General features: G+C 39.4%; 1 protein-coding gene and 2 pseudogenes across 5 annotated transcripts in view; 2 read left to right on the top strand and 1 right to left on the bottom strand.

The window, feature by feature from the left end:
• Znf41 (zinc finger protein 41) overlaps positions 1 to 25,237 on the top strand; it is a 63,973-nt gene that overhangs the window by 14,274 nt on the left and 24,462 nt on the right. For all 5 annotated transcript variants that reach the window (XM_047536723.1, XM_047536720.1, XM_047536724.1 and 2 more), the window contains exon 2: positions 15,342 to 15,594. In XM_047536723.1, coding sequence (XP_047392679.1) covers positions 15,517 to 15,594 — 78 coding nt within the window. In that variant the 5' untranslated portion in view covers positions 15,342 to 15,516. The remainder of the gene's footprint in view (positions 1 to 15,341; positions 15,595 to 25,237) is intronic.
• LOC124972370 (thymosin beta-15A-like) lies at positions 3,861 to 3,981 on the top strand (annotated as a pseudogene).
• LOC124972369 (ubiquitin-conjugating enzyme E2 E1-like) lies at positions 23,255 to 23,916 on the bottom strand (annotated as a pseudogene).

Genomic DNA, 25,237 nt, shown 5'->3' with positions numbered 1-25,237 from the left:
AGTTTCAATATAATTTTCACATTTAAATAAAACTACTATGAATATTTTTGTACTTCTCTTTTGGTAAACATGTTTGCATTTTGGGGGGTATATACCTAGGAGGTTGGGTCATAAGATACTGCATGTGTGTAGCATTATAGATACTACTAATTTTCCAAAGTATTTTGTACTATTTTATGCTCCTAACAAACAATTTATGAGTTTGAGTTGCTGTGCATCCTTGCCAGCTCTTGGTTATTTCCTATCTTTTTCATTTTAGCATTTCTGGAGGATATGGAAGATCATCTTATTGTAGTATAATTTCTATTTCCTTGCTAACTAATGAAGTTGAACATCTTTTCATAAGCTTATTTGCCAGCTGGATCTTCTTTGTGAAGTATCTGTTCCTTTTGCTCTTACTTTGTTATTCTTACTGATTTCTAGAAGTTCTTAATATATTTAAAAATTTAACCATTTTCAGATACACATATTGCAGTTATCTTCTCACACTATGGAATGTGCCTTCTTAATTTTGCTGATGAACAGAAGTCCTTAATTTTAATGTAGTCCAATTTAACACTCATTTTGGGTGTTTGTGTGGTACCAGGAATTGAGCCCAGTGGCTCTTTATCTTTACCACTGAGCCACATCCCCAGCCCTTTTTATTTCTTATTTTGAGACAGGGTCTTGCTGAATTGCTGAGGATGGCCTCAGACTTGGCAATCCTCCTGCTTCAACCTCCCAACTTCCGGGGCTGGGGAGATAGCTCAGTCGGTAGAGTGCTTGCCTTGCAAACACAAAGCCTTGGGTTCGATCCCCAGCACCAAAAAAAAAAAAAAAAAAAAAAAAAAAAAAAAAACACCTCCCAACTTCCTAGGATTATAGGTGTGCACTGTCATGCCTGGCTTCCAATTTAATAATCTTTTACTCTCCCAGATATAAAGACTTAATATGAAGCACATTAATGAAGATAGTATAATACTGATTCAAGTACAGAAAAAGAGATCAATGGAAATACAGAGTTTAGGAATGGACCCCCACACACACCCTATGTGATAACCAGTAGGCACTGCAGAGCAATGAAGAAAAGATGGTCTTTTCACTAAGTGGTGCTGGACCATCTTGCTATCTTCATAAAAGAAATTAATTTTGACCCTAACCCATACCACACATATCAAAATCCTTCCCAGATGGACAGTAGATTGAAATGTGGGAGTTAAGACAATATAGTTTTTAGAAGAAAATAAACATTTTATGACCCTGAGGTAGGCAAAGATTTTCAATAAAGAAATGAGTACCAAATATAAAAGAAAGAATGATAAATAATATTATAATTCTGCCCAATACTTTGTTTCATCTCTTTGTCATTTTGATTTAGATGTGTGGCAACTGTACTTTGTTGTGTTTTAAATTTTTCTTTTTTATATATTTATGTTATTAATACATATTTTACATATTAATGAGGTTCAGTGTCATATTTCCATACACGCATACAATGTCCATTGATCATATTCAACAACCCTTCTTCCATGCCCCGCCCCCAAGCTTTCCAGTCCCTAGTAATACTCTTCTACTTTCAGGTCAACTCTTTTTAGTTTCCACAAATGAGAGAGAACATGAGGTGCTTGTCTGTCCTGACTTACTTCACTTAATATAATGTCCTTTAGTTACATTCATTTTGCTGCAAATGAAAGTATTTCATTCCTGTATTGCTGAATAATACTCCATTGTGTATGTATACCACATTTTCTGTATTCATTCATCTTTTGGTGGGCACCCTGATTCTATATCTTAGCTATTGTGAATAGTCACAATAAATATGGGTGTGCAGACATTTTTTTGGTATGCTGACTTCATTTCCTTTGGATATATATTCAGGAGTGGATAGCTATATCATATGGTAGTTCTATATTTAGTTTTTTGAGGAACTTCCATGCTGTTCTCCATAGTGGCTGTACTACTTTACATTCCACTAACAGTGTGTAACACTTCCTTTTTCTCCATATCCTCCCCAGCATTTGTTACTTTTTAAAAAAACTAATGGCCATTCTAACTGGAGTCAAGAGAGTAGGATCTCATTGTAATTTTCATTTTCATTTCCCTGATGGCTAATAATATTGAGCATCTTTTCATATATTTATTGGCCATTTGTATTTCTTCTTTTGAGCAGTGTAAATTCAGATCATTTGCCCATTTTAATTGGGTTATTTTTTATTGTTAAGGTTTTTAGTTCTTTATGTATTCTGGCTATTAGCCCACTGTCAGCTGAATAGCTGGCAGATATTTTTCCCATTCTATAGGTTGTCTGTTCCATAGTTCCATAGTTCCATAGTCTTTATTTTTTGTAGCAGAATTCACCTCGAACTATTTAATTGAATTCTAATATTGATTTTATGCCTCCTATGTTTATTATTCATTTTACTTGGTTGACATTTCTTCTTTCCCTTTTCCTGCCTCTTTGGTTTGCTCATTTTTTAAAAAATTTTTTGTAGTCGTAATATGAGCAGAATGCCTTTGTTTTATTTGTATATTTTTATGTGGTGCTGAGAATTGAAACCCAGTGCCTCACTGCATGCTAGGCAAACTCTCTGCCACTGAGCTACAGCCTCAGACCTGCTCATGTTTTTCTTAATCTGCCTCCTGATTCCCATTATTTCAAAATTTTACTAGTTTGGAATTTTGATTACTTTTGTCAGTTCTGCTAGTAGTTATGTTCACCTTCCTTACAACAGTGATTGTCTATATTTTGTACATCACTAGATTTGTATTACATCATAGCAATACCTGCCCATAGAGATGCATAACTTGCCCTCCCCTCTACATTTGCATATTTTATTATATAAATTTAAGAATGTACAACATGATGTTTTAATATACATATCCAACTGAAATGATTACTATGGGTAAGCAATTTTGCATACCAGTCACCTTCAGTGGTTACCCATGTGTATGTGTACATGCATGGTAAAAGCACCTAAAATCTACTCATTTTGTAAATTTTCAATATACAATATAGTATTATTAACAATAGTCCTCCTGTACATTAGATCTCTAGGACTTATTTATCAAATGTAACCATAATTTTGTACCCTTTGACCTACATCTCCCCATTTCCTTCTCCTTCATGTCCCCAGTCTCTACACAGCAAAGGAGACAATGAAAAGGCAGCCTATGAATTGGGAAAAATATTTTTGAGCCCTATATTCAATAAGGGATTAATATGCAGAATATATAGGGAACTCACAAAACTCAGTAGCAAAAACCCAAATAACCTCATTTAAAAAGGTGCAAAGAAGTCAAAAAAGGCCAATAGGGAGGGGTGAGGTCCTACGTGGAGAGAAGACAGTGGATGCAGGCCTGCAGGGCTAAAGTGGAGGAAGGGCCAGCAGATGAGCCTGGGATCCCTTTTCCAATCAGAGGGCTGGGGTGGGGCCTGTTACAGGAATTGCAAGCACCTGGTTCTGCACAGGAACAGCAACCTGATCCTGAGTGAGCAAGGTGTGAACTCAGAGACCACCACCTTACACTAGCCTTAATCTTCAGTCTTTCATTTAGTCAAGATTGAAAGCACCCAGAAACCACTCCGGACGTGGGAACTCACGCAAAAGATTTTATTAAGCAGACAGGCAGAGTGTCTCCCTACAGGGTGAGAGAGAGAGAGTGAAAGCCAGGAGGAGAGAGAAAATGGCGGGGGAGCTATTCTTAAGTACTGGAATTTCGGGGGCTAATAACAACGGACCAATGGCTGGCGAGGAGGTTTGGGGGCTAACAATCTGGGCCAGTTACTGACTAGGAAGTTCTGGGCTAACAATCTGGGTTGTAAAGTGGTGTGGGGGAGCAGAATAATGGGCAGCAAAATAGCAGATCTGATGCCAACAAAGATGAGTGATAAACTGGACTTGTCTGAAGTAGAAAGGTTTGACAAATCAAAATTGAGGGAAACATACTCTTCCCTCAAAAGAAAGTATCCAACAGAAAAAAGAGTGTGTTCAAACATCATAAAATAGGAATTTTCTCCCAAGAACAAATTTCAGCATTGCCAGAGAGCTTTGATTCTATGCTTGTTGTTTTTTTGTAAACCTGTGTTTGTAGAAATTTTAGGCACCTTATGACTTCTCACCTGTACTCACTGGCTTAGAGGTTAACAGTAGTCAATGTTTCATTAAATTTATTTCTGAACTTTTCATTGATACATAAATATATTACAAATGACAGAAACTGTCAGTAATTTCACCATTGATGACCTTTGTGTGTGTAGTCCTTTCATCCCCTACAAGGCAAGCGAATTTTAACTTAGAATATGTGCCTTCATTGCTTTTTTTTCTTTTTTTTCTTTTGGCACCAGGGATAGAACTCAGGGATACTGAACCACTGAGCCATATCCCAACCCTATTTTGTATTTTATTTAGAGACAGGGTCTCACTGAGTTGCTTACAACTGGCTTTGGCTGAGGCTGGCTTTGAACTCACAATCTGCCCCAGTTGCTGGGATTACAAGCTAGCACTACCATGCCTGGCTCCATTGCTTCTTAATCTTCATGAAGTTTCATGTCTTTGCAGCTTCTCATGGTTTATTTTCATTTCTAATGTATCAATAAAATAATGGATATCACTGTTTTTTAAAAAAAGGTCAATAGGTATATGGAAAGATACTCAACATCACTCATCAACATCATCAGGAAAATACAAATCAAAACTACAGTGAAGCTGGGCATGGTGATGCATGCCTGTAATCCCAGTGGCTCAGGAGGCTGAGGAAGGAGGATCATAAGTGTAAGTGCAAAATGCAGAACTCAACAGATTCAGAGAAGCCGTTTATTCATTTTCAGACTCGGGCACCATAGGGGCTCATTTTCTGGATGTGAAAATGGCTGTGGGTTACAGAGGGGATTTTAGTTTTATAAGGCACAATGAAGGTGGTTTAATCATTGAAACTGTGAATGTGCCATTTGGACAGACAGGGGCTAACTGTTCAGGTTAAAACTTTAACTTAGGAATGCAGTTGTTTAAAGGTTGAAACTCATTGTTGCCTGGAAGTATCCTGAGGGATGAGTACTCAAATCTTGCCCATTGCTTTTCTCCTTCCTCTAGGATTCATTGTTTCCCAGAGTTTTGCTATTTACTGTGCCTCCAGTAGGATTAATTTGCAGTGGAGAAGGACAAAGTCCAGAGTCCAGCATTCCATATCTGCCCCCTTCTTTCAGGGCCTATTGTTTTGGGGAAAGGATTTACTGGGAGAGGTTAGTGCTTGGCTAACTTCCCCCCTCTCCTCCCAAGCTGTACCATCTTTCAGTTTTTCTTCAGGGGCTGTCTTATAGGAATATTATTTTCCATACCCTTCAGCAAGTTCGAAGCCAACCTCAGCAATGTAGCAAGGCCCTAAGCAACTCAGTGAGACCCTTTTTCTAAATAAAAAATAAAAAAGGGCTGGGGATGTGATTCAATGGTTAAGGTCCCTGGGTTCAATCCCCAGTACCAAAACAAACAAACAAAAAAACCTACAATGAGCTATTACCTCACACCTATTAGGGCTATTATCAAAAAGACAAGAGGGGCTGGGATATAGCTCAGTTGGTAGAATGCTTGTCTTGCAAGCACAAGGCCCTGGGTTCAATCCCCAGCACCGCCAAAAAAAAAAAAAAAAAGAGATTAAGTGTTAGTGAACATATATGAAGGAAAGGGAACACTCGTACATGTTAGTAAGAATGTAATTTGGCACAGACATTGTGGAAAACATAATGTGGAGGTACCTCAATAAATTAAAAATAACACAACTGTATGACCTAGCAACCTCTCTTCTGGGTATACATACAAAAGAGATGACTCAGGAGTTTGAAGAGATAACTGTACTTCCATGTTGTTTGTAGTACTTTTCACAATAGCCAAGACCTGGATTCAACCTAAGTGTCTGTCAATAGATGAATGGATGAAATAGTGGATTATGCATATAAAATACACACATAAAATGAAATAATATTACTCAGTGTTTAAAAAGAAAGAGTTATTGCTGTTTGCAACAGCATGAATGAACATTAATTCTGGACATTATGTTCCTACAGGACATTATGCTAAGTTTAATATTCCAGAGTATTTAAAAATTTCCACTCAGTGATAGCAATACTTTTATTTATTCTAAATGCTCAATTACAAACTATCTGCTCCACCAAGCAAGCCAGGTGACTTTTAAGCATAGTCAAGTTGAAGAGGCCCACTGATGAAGGTCCAGGAAGCCTATATGAGTCTTTCTAGAATATGATAACAGAATGCTATGGAAAGAGGGCTGCGAGGACTTTGTTGCCTCTCTAGTCAAACTAGTGGGTAACCTTAAATTAATCTCCCTGCCACAGGATTTGCATAGGATGAAGAGCTGTGTGAAGAGGTCATTGTAAGCAATGGCTCCAAACTTTGCATATTAGAATCACATGGGTAATTTTTTAAAAGTTGCCTTGTCCATACCTCAGACCATTATCAAAAACCCTCAAGCCAGGCCTGGTGGTACATACACAGCTACCTGGGAGACTAAGGCAGGAGGCTTGCTTAAGCCCAGGAGTTCAGTAGTAGAGTACTTGCTGAGCATGCACAAAGCCCTGGGTTCAATGCTCAGCACTGCAAAAATAAATAAATACTCAATTGCCTCATCTTTATTCCGATATAAGTATATATCAATTTCAAGTCATTTTTCAAAACTACTTACCTTCTATTTTGAACTTTCTGTTACTATTCTGCTTATAATTAGACTATTCCCTTGAACATTCTGAGGTGGGAATAATTGTCATATTATGTAGTAATGCTTTTATGTCTAAAATCGTGTTTCTTCTGCTCTGACAGAAGAATGATATCTAGCCAGAGTGAGTTTCACATTCTTGGATCTCAGTTCTCAAAAATTTGTACATGTTTTCTTCTAATATGGCTTCTAGTGTTACAAATAAGAAGTCTAGTACCTTTGTAATTTCTTTTAGCTGCAAATAACATGCTGTTTCTGTCTGGAAGTGTTTTAAGTGTTTCATTTCAATTCAACATCAATCCAAGTTTGGGGTTGGATGTTTGGGTTCTTCTGGGAGTCAAAGTTTGGGGGGATTTCTGTGGGGGAGGATAAAAGAGTTAGGATCCAACAGAATTGGATAATCCAGGGCCTATATCTGCCATTCATATGGGGGTAATAAGTGACAACTGGGAAGAATTCTAGAAGGGAAATAATTGAGACATACATGGGTCAGTGATTGGGACCTCTGTAGAAATTCTTGAGATTGAATAAGAATTGGAGATCTAAGTATCTAAGGTCATTAATTCAGTTCATGAGTTTATTGATTGGGGCACTAAGGAGATCATCAAGGAATTAAAAGTCTTTGGGAGTGCCAGGCACGGTGGCACACACCTGTAATCCTGGCAGCTCAGGAGACGGAGGCAGGAGGATTGAGAGTTCAAAGCCAGCCTCAGCAGAAGTGAGGTGCTAAGCAACTCAGTGAGACCTTGTCTCTAAATCAAATTCAAAATAAGGCTGGGGATGTGGCTTGTGGTTGAGTGCCCCTGAGTTCAATCCCTGGTACCCACCCAAAAAACAAGTTTTTGGGAATAATTTTGGGGTAGAACAATAGAAGTCATGAATTAGGTCCTGTGCACATTGGTTATTGCAGGACTGTGTGAGTTGGTATGTGATAGACTGGAAGATCTACAGAGGCTTTTATGAAGATCACTGATTATATATGTGGGCTGTGAATTATGGGGTCCTATTAGAGGCTGACTTTGACCCCAGAGGCTCAATTGATTCATAGAGTAGATCAATGTTAATTTTGTATTGAGGATGTATTGCCTATGTTGGTGATTATTTAGGGGCCTGTGGACACCATTTGATGACATCATTCATGACAGTTTTTGTTGAACAGTTTGGGCTGATGTTTTAGCAACCTGTATAGACCTGCTCTTTTTCAGAGCCCAGATGGGAATGGTGAGGGAGGAGTGTAAGTTTAAGTCTGCATCTTTGACAAAAGACAGTGGGCTATGTAAGTTGCCCAAAACATATACTGAATTATAATAACCTCAGTTTATGTACTTGTGACATGGTCACCTCTCAGCCAGAACACTTTGAAGGAAACTGGAAACAGAAATGTTTATTGTGACTACCACATATAGAATACCACATGGCTCAGTAGTTTTTAAAAGGCACTTTGGAGCCAGGTGCAGTGGTACAAGCCTATAATCCCAGTGACTCTGGAGGCTGAGGCAGGAAGATCACAAATTCAAGGCCAGCCTCAGCAACTTATTGAGACCCTGTCTCAAAATAAAAGGGACAGGGGATCTATCTCAGGGTAAAGTAACCCTGGTTTCAATCCCCATTACTACCAAAAGAAAAGGTACTTTGGAACCAGGCATACCTGGGCTTAAATCCCTGTCTTCCCCTTCAACCTGGATGATTTGAGGGGAGGATTTCTTTTTTTTTTTTTTTCTTGGTGTCTTTGTTGTGACTAAGCTTCACCCCAAGTCACCTTGGGTAAAGCAGGCAGCCCACAGTTGAATAAACAGAAAACTGACCCAGAGTCATCCTGGTTCTTATCCTGGGTATCTGCACCACAAATGGACTTTGCAGATGGGATAAAGCTAAGGTTTTTTTTTTTTAATTATTATTATTTTTATTATTATTGTATACAAATGGGATACATGTTGTTTCTCTATTTGTACATGGAGTCAAGGCATACCATTTGTGTAATCATACGTTTACATAGGGCAATGATGTTTGATTCATTATTTTTTTCCCTTCCCCCCCACCCCTCCCACCCCTCTTTTCCCTCTATACAGTCCTTCTTTCCTTCATTCTTACCACACTCCTTATCCCTAACCCTAAACCTAACCCTAAACCTAATGCTAACCCTTCCCACCCCCCAATATATGTCCTCATCTGCTTATCAGCGAGATCATTCGTCCTTTAGTTTTTTGAGGTTGGCTTATCTCACTTAGCATGATATTCTCCAATTTCATCCATTTGCCTGCAAATGCCATAATTTTATCATTCTTCATTGCAGAGTAATATTCCATTGTATATATATATGCCACAGTTTCTTTATCCATTCATCAACTGATGGGCATCTAGGTTGGTTCCACAATCTGACTATGGTGAATTGAGCAGCAATGAACATTGATGTGGCTGCATCACTGTAGTATGCTGATTTTAAGTCCTTTGGGTATAGGCCAAGGAGTGGGATAGCTGGGTCAAATGGTGTTTCCATTCCGAGCTTTCTGAGGAATCTCCATACTTTCCAGAGTGGCTGCACTAATTTGCAACCCCACCAGCAATGTATGAGTGTTCCTTTTTCACCACATCCTCGCCAACACCTATTGTTGCTTGTGTTCTTGATAATCGCCATTCTAATTGGGGTGAGATGAAATCTTAGGGTAGTTTTGATTTGCATTTCCCTTATTACTAGGGATGTTGAACATTTTTTCATATGTCTGTTGATTGCTTGTACATCTTCTTCTGTGAAGTGTCTGTTCATTTCCTTAGCCCATTTGTTGATTGGATTATTTGTATTCTTCGTGTAGAATTTTTTGAGTTCTTTATAGATTCTGGAAATTAGTGCTCTATCTGAAGTATGGTTGGCAAAGATAGTCTCCCACTCTATAGGCTCTCTCTTCACATTGCTGACAGTTTCCTTCACTGAGAGAAAGCTATTTAGTTTGAATCTATCCCAGTTGTTGATTCTTGCTTTTATTTCTTATGCTATGGGAGTCCTGTTAAGGAAGTCTGATCCTAAGCCAACAAGTTGAAGATTTGGACCTACTTTTTCTTCTATAAGATGCAGGGACTCTGGTCTGATTCCGAGGTCCTTGATCCATTTTGAGTTGAGTTTTGTGTAGGGTGAGAGATAGGGGTTTAATTTCATTCTGTTGCATATGGTTTTCCAGTTTTCCCAGCACCATTTGTTGAAGAGGCTATCTTTTCTCCATTGCATATTTTTGGACCCTTTGTCTAGTATGAGAAAATTGTATTTATTTGGGTTTGTGTCCATGTCCTCTATTCTGTACCATTGTCTATTTTGGTACCAATACCGTGCGGTTTTTGTTACTATTGCTTTGTAGTAGAGTTGAAGATCTGGTATTGCAATACCCTCTGCTTCATTCTTGCTACTTAGGATTGCTTTAGCTATTCTAAGTTTTTTATTCTTCCAGATGAATTTCATAATTGCTTGCTCTATTTCTGCAAGGTACATCATTGGGATTTTAATTGGAATTGCATTGAATCTGTATAGCACTTTAGGTAGTATGGCCATTTTGACAATATTAATTCTGCCTATCCAGGAACATGGGAGATCTTTCCATCTTCTAAGGTTTTCTTTAATTTCTTTCTTTAGTGTTCTGTAGTTCTCATTGTAGAGGTCTTTCACCTCTTTTGTGAGATTGATTCCCAAGTATTTTATTTTTTTCGATGCTATTGTGAATGGGGTAGTTTTCCTAATTTCTCTTTCTGAGGATTCATCACTTATGTATAAAAATGCATTGGATTTATGAGCATTGATCTTGTAACCTGCTACTTTACTGAGTTCACTTATGAGTTCTAAAAGTTTTCTGGTGGAATTTCCAGGTTCCTCTAAATATATAATCATGTCATCAGCGAACAGGGATAGTTTGAGTTCTTCTTTTCCAATTCGTATCCCTTTAATTTCTTTGGTTTGTCTAATTGCTCTGGCTAGAGTCTCAAGGACGATGTTGAATAGAAGTGGTGAAAGAGGGCATCCCTGCCTTGTTCCAGTTTTTAGGGGGAACGCTTTCAGTTTTTCACCATTTAGAATGATATTGGCCATGGGCTTAGCGTAGATTGCCTTTACACTGTTAAGGAATGTTCCCACTACCCCAATTTTTTCTAGTGTTTTGAGCATGAAGGGGTGCTGTATTTTATCGAATGCTTTTTCTGCATCTATTGAAATAATCATGTGATTCTTAACTTTAAGTCTGTTGATATGGTGAATGACATTTATTGATTTCCAAATGTTGAACCAACCTTGCATCCCTGGGATAAAACCCACTTGATTGTGGTGCACTATCTTTTTAATATATATTTGTATGCGATTTGCTAAAATTTTGTTGAGAATTTTTGCGTCGATGTTCATTAAGGATATTGGTCTGAAATTTTCTTTCTTCGATGTGTCTCTGTCTGGTTTAGGTATCAGGGTGATATTGGCTTCATAGAATGAGTTTGGGAGGGTTCCCTCCTCTTCTATTTCATGGAATACTTTCAGGAGTATTGGAATGAGCTCTTCTTTAAAGGTTTTGTAGAACTCGGCTGAGAACCCATCTGGGCCCGGACTTTTCTTTGTTGGTAGGCTTTTGATGACCTCTTCTATTTCATTGCTTGAAATTGGTTTATTTAAGTTGTTCAGTTTAGGTAATTCATATGTCTCTAGAAATTTGTTGATGTCTTCGAGGTTTTCTGTTTTGTTGGAGTATAGATTTACAAAATAGCTTCTAGTTATGTTTTGTATTTCAGTCATGTCTGTTGTGATGTTTCCTTGTTCATTCCAAATTTTAGTAATTTGAGTTTTCTCCCTCTTTCTCTTTGTTAGTGTGGCTAAGGGTTTATCAATTTTATTTATTTTTTCAAAGAACCAACTGTTTATTTTGTTAATTTTTCCAATTGTTTCTTTTGTTTCAATTTCATTGAGTTCGGCTCTGATTTTAACTATTTCCTGTCTTCTACTACTTTTGGTATTGGTCTGCTCTTCTTTTTCTAGGACTTTGAGCTGTAGTGTTAAGATGTTTATTTGTTGATTTCTACTTCTTTTTTTGAATGTGCCCCATGAAATAAATCTTCCTCTAAGTACTGCTTTCATAGTGTCCCAGAGATTTTGATATGATGGGTCTTTGTTCTCGTTTACTTCTAAGAATTTTTTTATTTCCCTCCTGATGTCTTCTGTTATCCAGTCATCATATAATAGTGTATTATTTAATCTCCAGGTATTGGAGAAGTTTCTGTTTTTTATTCTATCATTTATTTCTAATTTCAATCCATTATGATCTGATAGAGTACAAGGTAGTATCTCTATCTTCTTGTATTTGCTAACAGTAGCTTTGTGGCATAAAATATGGTCTATTTTAGAGAAGGATCCATGTGCTGCTGAGAAGAAAGTGTATTCGTTCTTTGTTGGATGGTATATTCTATATATGTCCGTTAAGTCTAAATTGTTGATTGTGTTATTGAGATCTATGGTTTCTTTATTCAATTTTTGTTTGGACGATCTATCCAGTGGTGAGAGAGGTGTGTTAAAATCGCCTAGTATTATTGTGTTGTGGTCTATTTGATTTCTGGAATTAAGAAGGATTTGTTTGATGTACGTGGATGAGCCAATGTTCGGGGCATAGATATTTATGATTGTTATGTCTTGCTGATTTATGCTTCCCTTAAGCAGTATGTAAAGTCCTTCTTTATCCCTTCTGACTAGTTTTGGCTTGAAGTCTACATTATCTGAAATGAGGATGGATACTCCAGCTTTTTTGCTGTGTCCGTGTGCATGGTATGTTTTTCCCCATCCTTTCACCTTTAGTCTATGGGTATCTCTTTCTATAAGATGAGTCTCTTGCAGGCAGCATATTGTTGGATTTTTCTTTTTAATCCAATCTGCCAGTCTATGTCTTTTGATTTACGAGTTCAGGCCATTAACATTCAGGGTTATTATTGTGATATGATTTGTATTCCCAGTCATTTGATTCATATTTGTTTTTTGACATGATTTGGTTTCTCCTTTATTTGGCTATTCCTTTAGGCTAGCGCCTCCTGTTGCTGATTTGCATCGTTGTTTTTCATCTCTTCCTCATGGAATATTTTGCTGAGAATGTTCTGTAATGCTGGCTTTCTTTTTGCAAATTCCTTTAGCTTTTGTTTATCATGGAAGGATCTTATTTCATCGTCAAATTTGAAGGTAAGTTTTGCTGGGTATAAGATTCTTGGTTGGCATCCATTTTCTTTCAGGGCTTGGTAAATGTTCTTCCAGGCCCTTCTAGCTTTTAGGGTCTGGATTGAAAAATCTGCTGATATCTGTATTGGTTTCCCTCTGAATGTAATTTGATTCTTTTCTCTCGCGGCCTTTAAAATTCTGTCTTTATTTTGTATGTTAGGTATCTTCATAATAATGTGCCTTGGTGTGGGTCTGTTGTAATTTTGTATATTTGGAGTTCTATAAGCCTCTTGTACTTGGTTTTCCATTTCATTCTTCAGATTTAGGAAATTTTCTAATATTATTTCATTGAATAGATTGTTCATTCCTTTGGTTTGTTTCTCTAAGCCTTCCTCAATCCCAATAATTCTCAAATTTTGGCCTTTTCATGATATCCCATAATTCTTGTAGATTCTGTTCATGATTTCTTACCATCCTCTCTGTTTGGCCAACTTTGTTTTCAAGATTAAATATTTTGTCTTCAATGTCTGAGGTTCTGTCTTCCAGGTGTTCTACCCTATTGGTTATGCTTTCTATGGAGTTTTTAACTTGGTTTATTGTTTCCTTCATTTCAAGGATTTCTGTTTGTTTTTTTTTCAGTATCTCTAACTCTTTATTGAAATGATCTTTTGCTTCCCATATTTGGTCTTTTAACTGTTGATTGGTGTGATCATTTAATGCCTGCATTTGCTCTTTCATCTCCTCCTTCAATGCCTGCATTTGCTCTTTCATCTCCTCATTTGCTTCTCTGATTGTTTTAATTATGTACATTCTGAACTCCCTTTCTGACATTTCTTCTGCTGTGCTGTCATTGGGTTTTATTGATGTAGTATCTAGGTTTGTTTGGGACATTTTCTTCCCTTGTTTTCTCATATTGGTCAGATGTCAGTGGGAATCTGAGATATTGCAGATTTCCTCTATTGGCTTATAGTGTCCCGGTAGATTTCCAGTGTATCACCTCCCAGCCTTCAGTAGCCTGAAGTCTTGGAGGAACTTGATGATGCAGTGCTTCCAAAGAAAGCTGCCCCTAACCCCTACTGGTTCCAGGGCTTGGAGCTGGCTCTGTGCGGAAAGGCTCTCACTGGGGGCCTGCACCGTGCAGCTGGCCGTGTTGGGGGAGCCCACCACCGGAGTGTGGAAGGCTACCTTGGGAAGACTCTAGCTGCCCTACCCTGCTATGATAACCCCACCCCTATCTGTGCCTGGCGCCCAGGCCAAGTTTCGCCCAGTGGGGGAGACTCACCCCGTGACTCTATTTTTGTCCAAGTCTCTCGATGACTCCCCTTCTTGAGTCCTGGATTCTGGAGCGACTGGAGATGCAGTCACCCTCTAGGTCGCCATCTTGGATCGCCCCATGGAAAGAGCCTGCGGCCGGAGTGGGCAGAGCCACCTGAAGAAGTCTCTGGCTGCCCTGCCCTGATCCCAGATGCTGCTTGGGGATCGAAGCTCTCCGTTGGCTCGGGGACTTGTGGCTGTCTCTTTGTAGAAAGTCTCTCACTGGGCGATCTGTTCCAAGAAGCTAGCCTTGAAAGGCACCTCCCACCGCAGGGGTCCAGGCTGCTTGGGGAGGTTGCTGGCTGCCCTGTCCTGGTCCCTGAAGCCGCTTGCGGGCCAGAGTATGCTGCACTGGCTCCGGGACTTGGAGCTTGTTCTGGTCAGAAAGGCTCTCACTAGGGGGCCTGCTCCGAGAACCTGGAGAAGCTGGCTGTGTGGGAGGGGCCAGCACCGGAGTGCGCAGGGCTGCCTGTGGAAGACTCTAGCTGCCCTGCCCGGCTCCAATAAGTCACCTCTATCTGGGCCTGCCACCCAGGCCGAACTTTACCCAGTGGGCAGACTCACCCATGGCTATATTTTGGTCCGAGTCTCTCAATGCCTCCCCTTCTTAACTCCTGGGTTCTGGAGCGACTGGGGATGCAGTCCCCCTCTAGTCCGCCATCTTGGATCGCGCCCCGTGGAAAGCAGGATTTCTTTACATATATGAATAGCTCTATCAGATGGCAAATGGGAATAATAATAAAAGTAATGCCTAGCTATCAAGATGAGTGTGAAATTTGGTAGTCAACAAAGCATGACTTGTACCTTATAATAATAGCAACATTTAATAATAATTGAATGTATTCCGGGGCTGGGTAGATCTAAGTGCTTCAGAGCCATCATTTCATTTAACTCTAACAACCTATTAGATAGGTATTTTCATCTCGTTTTAAGACAAACTCAACTTAGAATGACTATAGAATGTAGAAAAGCTGTAAATCCAACACCCATTCATCTTACACCAAATCTTGTGAATCTTTCCTACATCCCATGCTATCATTTGGTGGGTGTTGGTTCTACTCAACTTTTCCCTTCTGAAACATCCAGCACAGTGAGCTGCCCCTTGGTGCCTATAGGAAGCATTCGTGGGTGACTGTGGAGTGGCTAACCATGAGTACTATCTTTCCAGCTTTCCTGGAGCCTCCGCAGAGTCCCAGGACCAGAACGCTTAGTGGGGACTGCAGGATCTTCCTTCCAACCAGGCTCACCTGTGCCAGCAGCCCAGGGTGAACCCACAGATGTCAGTCCAGCTTCAAGTTCCTGGGAAGGGTCAAGTCATCAGCAGGAGAGCCTAAGGGTCCAGCATGAACATGACAGCCAATGGAGAATCTCTCCAATCGTCCCTGGCCCTGGCTGTAGAGGAACATGGCAGCTCGCTTGAGGTGAGGAGGGAGAGGACCCCATGGGTAAGAATTCCTTGAGTGAGGAAATACCCCTGCTCTGTCCCCAAGGCCTCAGGGCAGAGACAGGTGAGTCACAGGAAGTTACAGATTCCATACTTGCTTCCCTATAGAAAATCTAGATTCTCCTGCTAAGAGTAAGTATCACATGGCTGAAGTCACCACATCCAGATCCCTGTGGGTTTCAGTGGAAAAGGTAATGTGGCTGATGGAGAAAGGGATATGGATGGTCCAGCCCCATAGCCTGGAGGAGAAGAACAGGAAACTCCTGCAGGCTGTCTAAGGCTGAGGTCTGGGTGGGAGCAGCCATCAGCCATGGCCAAGGAAATGCAACCCCTAACCCAGTACAGCCCTTTCCTCTACATGGGGTCTTTACAGATGTTCAACTAATCCCCCCTGTCCCACTGGTTTCTGAGGAGCTGCTGATTTCTCTATCCTTATTTGGGTGCCAAAAAATCTTTTTTCTTGAAACTTTAGAGCCTGGCAGGGTAATAAGGCCACCACAGTCTCTAGAGCCCTTCCAACTCTTCCTTCTCCTTTCAGATATAAGTAAAATGGCTTGAGTAGGTTCAAGATTAGCCCAGGCCTCTCAAGGTGGCAGTGATAGCACTGGCCTATAGCCAGGTCCTCTGAATGTTTACCCACCCCCCTCACAGCACTGCAGCAGAGACCAAGTTTCCCATTGGGATTCCCATTAAGATTGTGTAAACAGGAGACCCTGCCCATAGCTCCCTCCTTTCAGACCTTCCTGTGAATGTCACCTAGAGAAAGAGATTGCTGCCACAGGGACTCATGGTCATGTGGTCATTGGGATAATACTAAACTTAAAAAATAATTTTGGTTTATATCTTTTCATTATTTCATAATAAAATTGTAGAAAACACAGGTTAACAAATAGAATAGAAAATTCCTTGTAATTCCAGCATCACCCAAAGTTAACTATCATTAACACTGAGTTATATATTTTCTTTGTGTTGTTTCTTTCTTTTGCATGAGCATGTATGCAGGTATGTGGGTATATGTGTGGGGCCAGAAGTATGTATGTATACCATCCACATACATACATGCACACACATGCACATACACAGTGCCAAGGTTTAAAATGGAATCATTAATTATTTCTTTTTTGTTTAGCTATTTTTTTATTTTTGCAGACTGCATTTTGATTCATTGTGTACAAATGGGGTGCATCTTTTCGTTTCTGTGGTTGTGCACATTGTGGATTCATGCCATTCGTGTAATCATACATGTATATAGGGAGAAATTAGTTGTTTTGAAGAATAAAATATTATTGTTTATAAAAAAATGGAATCATACTATTAAGTTATCTTCTTTTGTGCTGGGGATTAAACCCAAGGTCTTGTGCATGCCAGGCGAGTATTCTACCACTGAGCTATATGCCAAGCCCCATGGTTACCTCCTTTTTAACTCATCAGTTTAAAGTTTCTAGGCAGTAAATTTTTCTTTAATACATATGTGATGTCCAACATTTTTTAATTTTTAATTTTTATTTTAAATTGACAAATAATAATTGTATATATTTTGATATATCTGTGCATAGCACATTAAGGAATGATTTAATCAAGCTGATTAATATCTATAACCTCACATACTTACCTTTTTAAAAAATTTCAAATCTGCTCTTTCAGCAATTTTGAAATATGGCAGTCCCTTCTTATTTTTTCTAGTGGTGGGGATTGAACCTAGTGGTGTTTACCACTGCATTGTGTCCCCAACCCTTTTTAAAATTTTAATTTTGAAACAGGGTCTCACTAAGTTGCTCTGGCCTTGAACTTGCAATCCCCCTGCCTCAACTTCCCAAGTTACTGGAATTACAGGGCTGTGCTATCATGCCTGCCTCCTCTTATGCTTGAGAGATTTGTTCCAAGACCCCCACTGCATGCATGAAACCTCAGATAGTACCAAATACTATATATACAGTCATACACCACATAATGACACTTCATTTGACAATTGACCACAAATACAATAGTGATCTCACAAGACTATATTGCCTAGTGGTATCATAACCATCTTAGTTTTGTAAGTACACTCTAATATTTGCACAGTGGCAAAATTGCCGGATGATGTATTTGTCAGAATTTGTCACCATCGTTAAGCAACACATGATTGTACTGTTTTTTCCATACATACCTATGATAAAATTTAACTTGTAAATTATAAACAATAAGAGAATAGTAACAAAAAACTAATAATAAAACAACAATATGCTTGTAATAAAAGTATGTGACTGTGGGCTCTGTCTCAAAATATGGAATTTTCTATTTAAAATTTTTTTGGTACTGGGATTGAACCCAGAGGCACTTTTCCACTGAGCCACATCCCCAGCCCTTTTTATTTTTTATTGTGAGACAGGGTCTTACTAAGTTACTTAGGGCCTTGCTGAGGCTGTCTTGAACTTGCAATCCTCTTGCTTCGGCCTCCTCCTGAATCACTGGGATTACAGACATGTACCACAGCATCTGGTCATTTAATGTTTTTGGACAGTAGTTGACCATGAGTAACTGAAACCATGAGAAATGAAACAATGGATAATGGGGGGACTACTATATGCATTATGTTATTAACTATAGTCACTGTGCTGTGCAGTAGATCTCAAAAATTTATTCCTTTTATCTAACAAAAACTTTGTATGCTTTGACTGACATCTCCCCATCCTCTTCACAGTCCACTATTAATATGTATTTAGGGTAGTTTAGGTTTTCTAATGTGATTAAAACTGCTATGGTAAAATTTCTGCATTTATATCTTTTTGCTCAAGTCACTGAAGTTATATTTTTGAGTGAAAGATATAGAAGCATTAGTTGGTAAGTGTATGAATGTTGATAGTGGTACACTTCCATCTTGTCTAAGCTCTGCTTACTCATAATAGTCAATGGCACATTGATTGGAACTACCACAATGTGGTTCTCCCTAGTCCTGCAGATGGCCTGTTGTCCAGTCAATATGTTGGGCTGTCTGGATGAATGATTTGGGCTCTGCAAGGCACATTCTCCATTCACCCCTTTTCTTTCCCAACCACAGATTTCTGGCCTTTCTTGAGAAGAAATGGAAATCATCAGGTCTTTGGTGAATGCTAGTTGTTCACTTATTCATTAGATTCTTGTTTTTTTTTTTTCCATTAGATATCAAGGAGCAGGCGATAGGTAGAAATACCAAGGAACCAATAAAAATGTCCTCAGGGTTGAGGAGTAACCCGTTGGACCAAGAAATGGTGGCTGACACTGGAGATCAAGGAGAAGAGCCAGGAAGAAAAATAGGACTGAGGGGATAGCCATAGGGAACAGGCAGGCTGAGAAGGAAGAAGGAATAGCTGGAGGGACCATGGAGCACTTACTAGAGTTAGAGAATACCCCATGGTTCCAGGGAACAAATGGAGGCATAGTGGGACAAACAGATATAGTGGGACAGAGAGACTATGAAAGAGTCATCGAGACCAGAGAAGTAGTCATTGTTAGGGAGCAAGGAAGAACATGAGGTTTAAGAGCAATCAGAAGCCTTTTCTCAAAAATAAAAAGAACTGGGGATGTACTTACTGGTAGAGCACCCCTGGATTCCATCTCCAGTATGAAAAAAGAAAACAAACAAATAAAAAATCAGAAGGATCATAACATAGGAGGAGGGACCAGGAAAAAGAGAAGCCAGATGAAATAGAAAAGGCAAAAATATTCAAGAAGCCAAGTATGAGCCTGAGGGTCCAGCAACTTCCAGAGGATCCAGAAAATGGTTCTTAAGTTCAGAGAACAGTTTGAGGGCATGGGGAAAAGACAGCAGATATACCAGGGAACAAGAATGACCCTGAGAATAGGTAGCAGTTAGAGGATATAGGCAGAGATAGGAGATAATTGCAGGGGATCAGGGAAAGAACAGAATCTGTAGAACAGTGGGAAAGATGACAGAAGAGCTTCCAAGGCTGCAGAATGGTCTAGGGTAGCAGGGAACATGTGACACAATGATCAGTTCAGTTGGGAAACACCCAGAGACAGCAGCAAAAGTACTTGGCTCTGGTTGTCAGCCAGAGCTCCCAGGAAATAACCAGAGGCTCTAGGAGAGCAGGCAGAGTGAACACTAAACATATATCTGGTGTGGGTAGCAGCCTGACCAATTAGGGAAGAGCTAAAGAAACTAGTGAAGAACCAGAAGGAATAGGATAAATTACTAAAGTGGGTTAACAGCCAGAGATCCCACACAGTTATCACTAGGATTAAGGAACAACGAAGAAGCCAGGTAGAGATTGGGGAGCAGCCAGAGTTCCCAGGAATAGGCTGACTAAGGGTACATGGGATTTTTAATGTTAAAACAGCAAAATTCCTGGGCAAACTGGGATGACCATAGAAACCGGCCAGTAGACAGAGGTAATGTGAATAATGAAGATGGTAGAAATACAGAATCTAGTCATGGTAGAGAATATACAGCAGAAGCAGTGTGCTTTAGTGGTTAAGAGCCCACGCTAAGGAACCAGCCAGACTGGCATTATTCAAAGTGTGGTCCATAGGCCAATAGCATGAGCATCACAAGACAGTATGTTAGAGATGTATGCAAGGAACTGTCCAAGGGCACAGAAAAGGATCCAGAGATTAGAAAACAGGGAAATCCAACAGCAACCAGTCTGTGAACCGCTGAAAAGAACAAGAAAAGCTCTTAGGAACCAGGGACTGGTGAGATCAACTACAGCTCCATCAGAACAATGGTGCCACAGAACAAGGACCTACTGGAAGGACAGGTGTCTGAGGGAATGCAAAACAGGAAACAGGATGCATGAATAGTTAGAGGAACCCAGGTGCAGCCAAAGGAACCAATAAATAAGAGAATAGGGGGAGGCACCCAGAAAACAAAAACCATCTAGAAGGAATAGTAAAAAGGAACCAAGGAAGAGTCAAAAGGAATAAGAAATAGATAGGGAACACTCAGAGGAGTAAGAACCAGTAGAGGGAGTAGGGGAAAGTCTGAAGAAGCAGAAGTGCCTTGGAAGCCCTTCTGCTGGGCCTGGGCCAAGTGGAAGGGAAGGATCACATCACCGAGGTGATACACAAGTGCCCTAGAGCAGGAATGAGAACAGTCTTAGGCAGGTGGCCTGCATCCCCAACCGAAGCAGATGGTCAGGGGATTAGAGACAGAGTAGGCAGTAAGTGGTCATTCCTGGCAGCCCAGAGCATCCCCAGGGTGAGGGTGCAGAATATGCTGGGACTGTGATGATCCAGAAGGGAGATATCACTGTGATTAGCTGGAGAGCAGAAAAGAGCCAGGATGTGGGTCCTTTCCTAAGACAAGAAAGTCCTTGTGATGGCAGGGACATGCTACATTTGCATTCATTGTCTCTATATGTATGAATGTGTATGTGGGTATACACACAGATTTTTTTTTTTAATTTCATGAGGACTGGGGTTATGGCTTAGCAGTACAGTGCTTGCCTAACATGAGCCAGGCTCTGGATTCCATCCCAACACAATAAAAATAGATAAAATAAATAAATGACTTTTACTTTTCAAATCATTTGAAAGTAATTTGCAGGCATAATTCCCCATTGACTCCTAAATACTTCAATGTTTATCTCTTAAGAATAAGAACATTCTCAGCCAGGTGTGGTGGTACAAAGCTGGAATTCCAGTGACTCAGGAAGTTGAGTTCAGAGGTTCACAAGTTTGAGGCCAGTCTCAGCAATTTAGTGAGACCCTGCCTCAAAATAAAAACTAAAAGGGCTGGGCATATGGTTCAGTGGTAGGGTGCTTACCAGCATTTGTGAGGCCCTTGGTTCAATCCCCAGTCCACACACATCAAAGGATATTTTATAACTATGGGACAACTATTAAAATCAAAAAATTTATTATTGATATAGTACTATAAAATATACAGTGTATATTATCTAAATATTTAATATTCAATATCTATAACAGATGCTCCTCAACTTACTATAGGGTTACATCATGAAAACCTATGGTAAATTGAAAATATCACAAATCAAAAATGCATTTAATACATTTAACCTACTGAACATCATAGTTTAGCCTAGCCTAACTCAAATGTGCTCAGACCCTTACATTAGCCTCCAGTTAGGTAAAAATCATTAAACACAAAGTGTGTTTTATAATAAAGTATTGAATATCTCATGTAATTTATTGAATAATGTATTGACAGTGAAAACCAGTCAGGTTGTGTGGGGATTGCTTTGTACCATCATAAAGTGGAAAAATCATAAGTTGAACCATCATAAGTTGGGACTGTCTACATGCAATTTCTCTAGGTATCACAATTATGTCCCTTATGTCCAATGATGTCCCCATCTAGGACTGAAGGCATTTCATAAGTTATATTTATGTTAAATTATATATATAACTTATGACTTTCATGACATGGACAGTTTCAAAAACAAACTTTCAATTTGGATTTGTTAACAGTAAACAATTAGATTCAGATTATTCAATTTTGGGGGAGGGGTGTCGAGGATTGAACTCAGGGGCACTTGACCACTAAGCAACATCCCCAGCCCTATTTTTTTTTTTGTATTTTATTTAGAGACACGGTCTCACTGAGTTGCTTAGTGCCTCACTTTTGCTGAGGCTGGCTTTGAACACATGATCCTCCTTCCTCAGCCTCCCAAGCTGCTGGGATCACAGGTGTGTACACAGCACCCAGCAGATTATTCAGTTTTTGACAGGAGGTTGACAGATGTTGACACATGTTCTCAATGTCTTGTGTTGAGAGGCATTCAATATCCATTTATCCTGTTACTGATAACGTTAACTTTGACTACCTGGTTAAGATACTGTTAGGCGTCTGCACTGTAATGCTACTCTCTTTCCATTGTAATTAATAAGTATTTTATAGGGGACTAGTTTGAGACTACGTAAATACCTCATTTCTCATACTTTTTGCCCATTGACTATAGCCTACATCAATGATTCTTACCTGTAACAATGAATTACTATGCTGTTTCCCTAATGGTGTTTTTCTGATTCTGTCATTTCTTCTACATTTATAAGTTGGCATTGTATTATTTTTTTTTGTTTTTGTTTTTAATATTGTTTATTAGCACAGTAACAAATGCAGACGTAAGAAGTCTACAACATATAACCAATCCACTGAGTGACTCCTATTCCACGCCTTGACAGCTTAAGGTATTTCACTACAGGTTTTCACAAGTCCTGATTTAAATCTTTAAAGATTTGCATATAAAATAAAATACATTAACTACTGATTTTCTACATGGTGTCTTATATATATGAGATGACAGTGTCTACAAACTGTTGAATAGCAATGTTCCCTTTCAAGAAGGGGAAAAAAAATCCAAATTTTTTTTTAAAACAAAAAGTATGTAGTCTTAGGACTTTTACATAAATGGCCATATGTGTAACCTGTACAAAATTAAGCTGTTTTAAAATTAGACTATAAGCAATTGAACCCAAATGTCTAAGTGTACATTCTTTTCTGTACTACATTTCAGCTAATATTGCAGAACTAATGACAGTTTTAAAAGTTTCTATTACCAATTTTGTCTACTGTAGCAAGATACCTTAAGTTACAACAAAATCTTAGGAAATAAGACTGAATAATATCTGTTATAGAAATATCCTACTCTTTACCAGCTCCCACCCTCCCACACCCCTTCAAAATCATAAGCAGCTCTCTTCTGTGACAGACAAATAATGTAAGAATTGTGAAAACCCAATTTATGTAGCGTATCTCTTGGTCCACTGTCTGGCCATTCTGTCATGTTCTGCTCTGTTAGTCATATACTGAGTGGCAATACTTCCCACCAAAGGGTCGGCAGGATTAGTCTGTAAGAAGTGAACAGATAGAAAGGAGAACTTTAGAAATGGTTAGTGCTGGACTCCAATTATCTTTCAATATGTCCAAGCAAATAACTCCTTGACTATTAATATTACAGTGATAGATTCTTGTTCGAAATGTAACCTTTGGAGGCTTGAAGGGATATTCTGGTGTAAAAGTGATATCAAGGAAAAACACACCACCTTCGTACACAGATCCTGGAGGCCCTAGAATGGTTGATCTCCATTCATAGATGTTATCACCTTTGGGGCCAGCACTGCAGTTGGGTGGAGGGTCTAAAGTGATGTCTGCCAGTTCCTTCTGAATCCTCTTGGCGCTGGTGGAGAGGAGCTTGGAGTTTTTGCTCATGCTGACTTTACTCTCCTTCTTCTTGGGGGTGTTTGTTTCTTTCTCGGTTTGCTGTTTGGAGGACGAAGATGAGGAGGAGCTGGTGCTGGCCCTCGAATCGTCATCCGACATAGCGAACCCCCCACCCCACCCCGCAAACGGCCCCTCTCTTTGTGTCTGGCTCCTCCGTGCCGCCGCCGCGGCTGCTGCTGCAGCTGCGGCTGGGCCTGGTCACTCGTGTCTCTCTCTCACTGGGAGAGAACGGCATTGTATTATAAGGAGAAATATCCCTAGCTTGGACCCCTGAAAAGACAATGACATGTCACGCATGAATGTACCTTGATTTATAAATACTAATAGGAACTAGAGCTTTGTGGAGAAATGGCTGACTCCAGAGTTAGTACAAAGAACAAAATGATTACTGAAGAACTTCTGCTAGAAAGCAAGGAACTGCTCAAAAAATGGGGACCTGTCCAAAGGACACAAGAACTAACCTGAAAGTGCTCCCTCTGACCAAGGCTGGCACAATTTGAGTAGCAAAGTCCATTTAAAAAAAAAAAAAAACCAATATCTTGCTATGTTGCCCAGGCTAACCCTGAATTCTGGGCTCAAGAGATCCTCCTGCTTCAGCCTCCTGAGAAACTGGGTTTATAGGCATGCACCACTGCATCCAGCTTTACAAAATCTATTTTATTTATATTTTACATAATTTTTAGTTGTCAATGGACATTTATTTCATTTATGTATATGCAGTGCTGAGACTCAAACCCAGTGCCTCACACATGCTAGGCAAGTGCTCTACCACTGAGCCACAACCCCAGCCCTATCATAATTTTATTTTTATATTTGGTTTATCCCAATACCTTGTAGTTTTGATTTGTATTTTTCCTGATAATTTTTTAATTTCAAACATCTTTTCATATACTTGGTGGCCATTACACCTTCATGTCTGAAGGATAATTTTGTCAGATACAGAATTTGGGATTGACAATTCTTTTCATTCAACACTTGAAAAATATGCCACTTCCTTTTCTTACCTTCATGGTTTCTGATAAGAAATCAGCTGTCACTTTGTCTTTCTCCTATAGGTAAGGTGTCACCTCTCTCTTGCTTATTTCAGGATTTTTTTCTTTGTCTTTAGTTTTCTGAAGTTTGATTATGCTGCATATTGGCATAGATTTCTTTGGTTTATACTTTTGAGATTTGCTCAAATTCTTGAATCTCTAGTTTGGTATATTTTGCCAAATTTGAGAATTTTTCAGCCATTAGTCCTTCAATAGTTGTTGTTGTTGTTTTTTTAATCTAGTACTCTTTCTCCTTTCTTTCTGAGACTCTGATGACATAGATGTCAAATATTTTGCTACAGTCTCACAGGTCCCTGAGGCTCTGTTCATTTTTTTTAATCAATTTTCTTTCTGTTCAGATTGGGAAATTTCTATATTTCTACTGTAAGTTCTCTGCTGCTTTTCTCTCTTCTCTCTATTCTGCT

The sequence above is a fragment of the Sciurus carolinensis genome, chromosome X (genome assembly GCF_902686445.1).
Source record: "Sciurus carolinensis chromosome X, mSciCar1.2, whole genome shotgun sequence".
In the NCBI taxonomy this organism is placed as follows: Eukaryota; Metazoa; Chordata; class Mammalia; order Rodentia; family Sciuridae; genus Sciurus; species Sciurus carolinensis.
The sequence above is the reverse complement of the archived record's forward strand: the minus strand, read 5'-3'. Positions and strand labels throughout refer to the sequence as shown.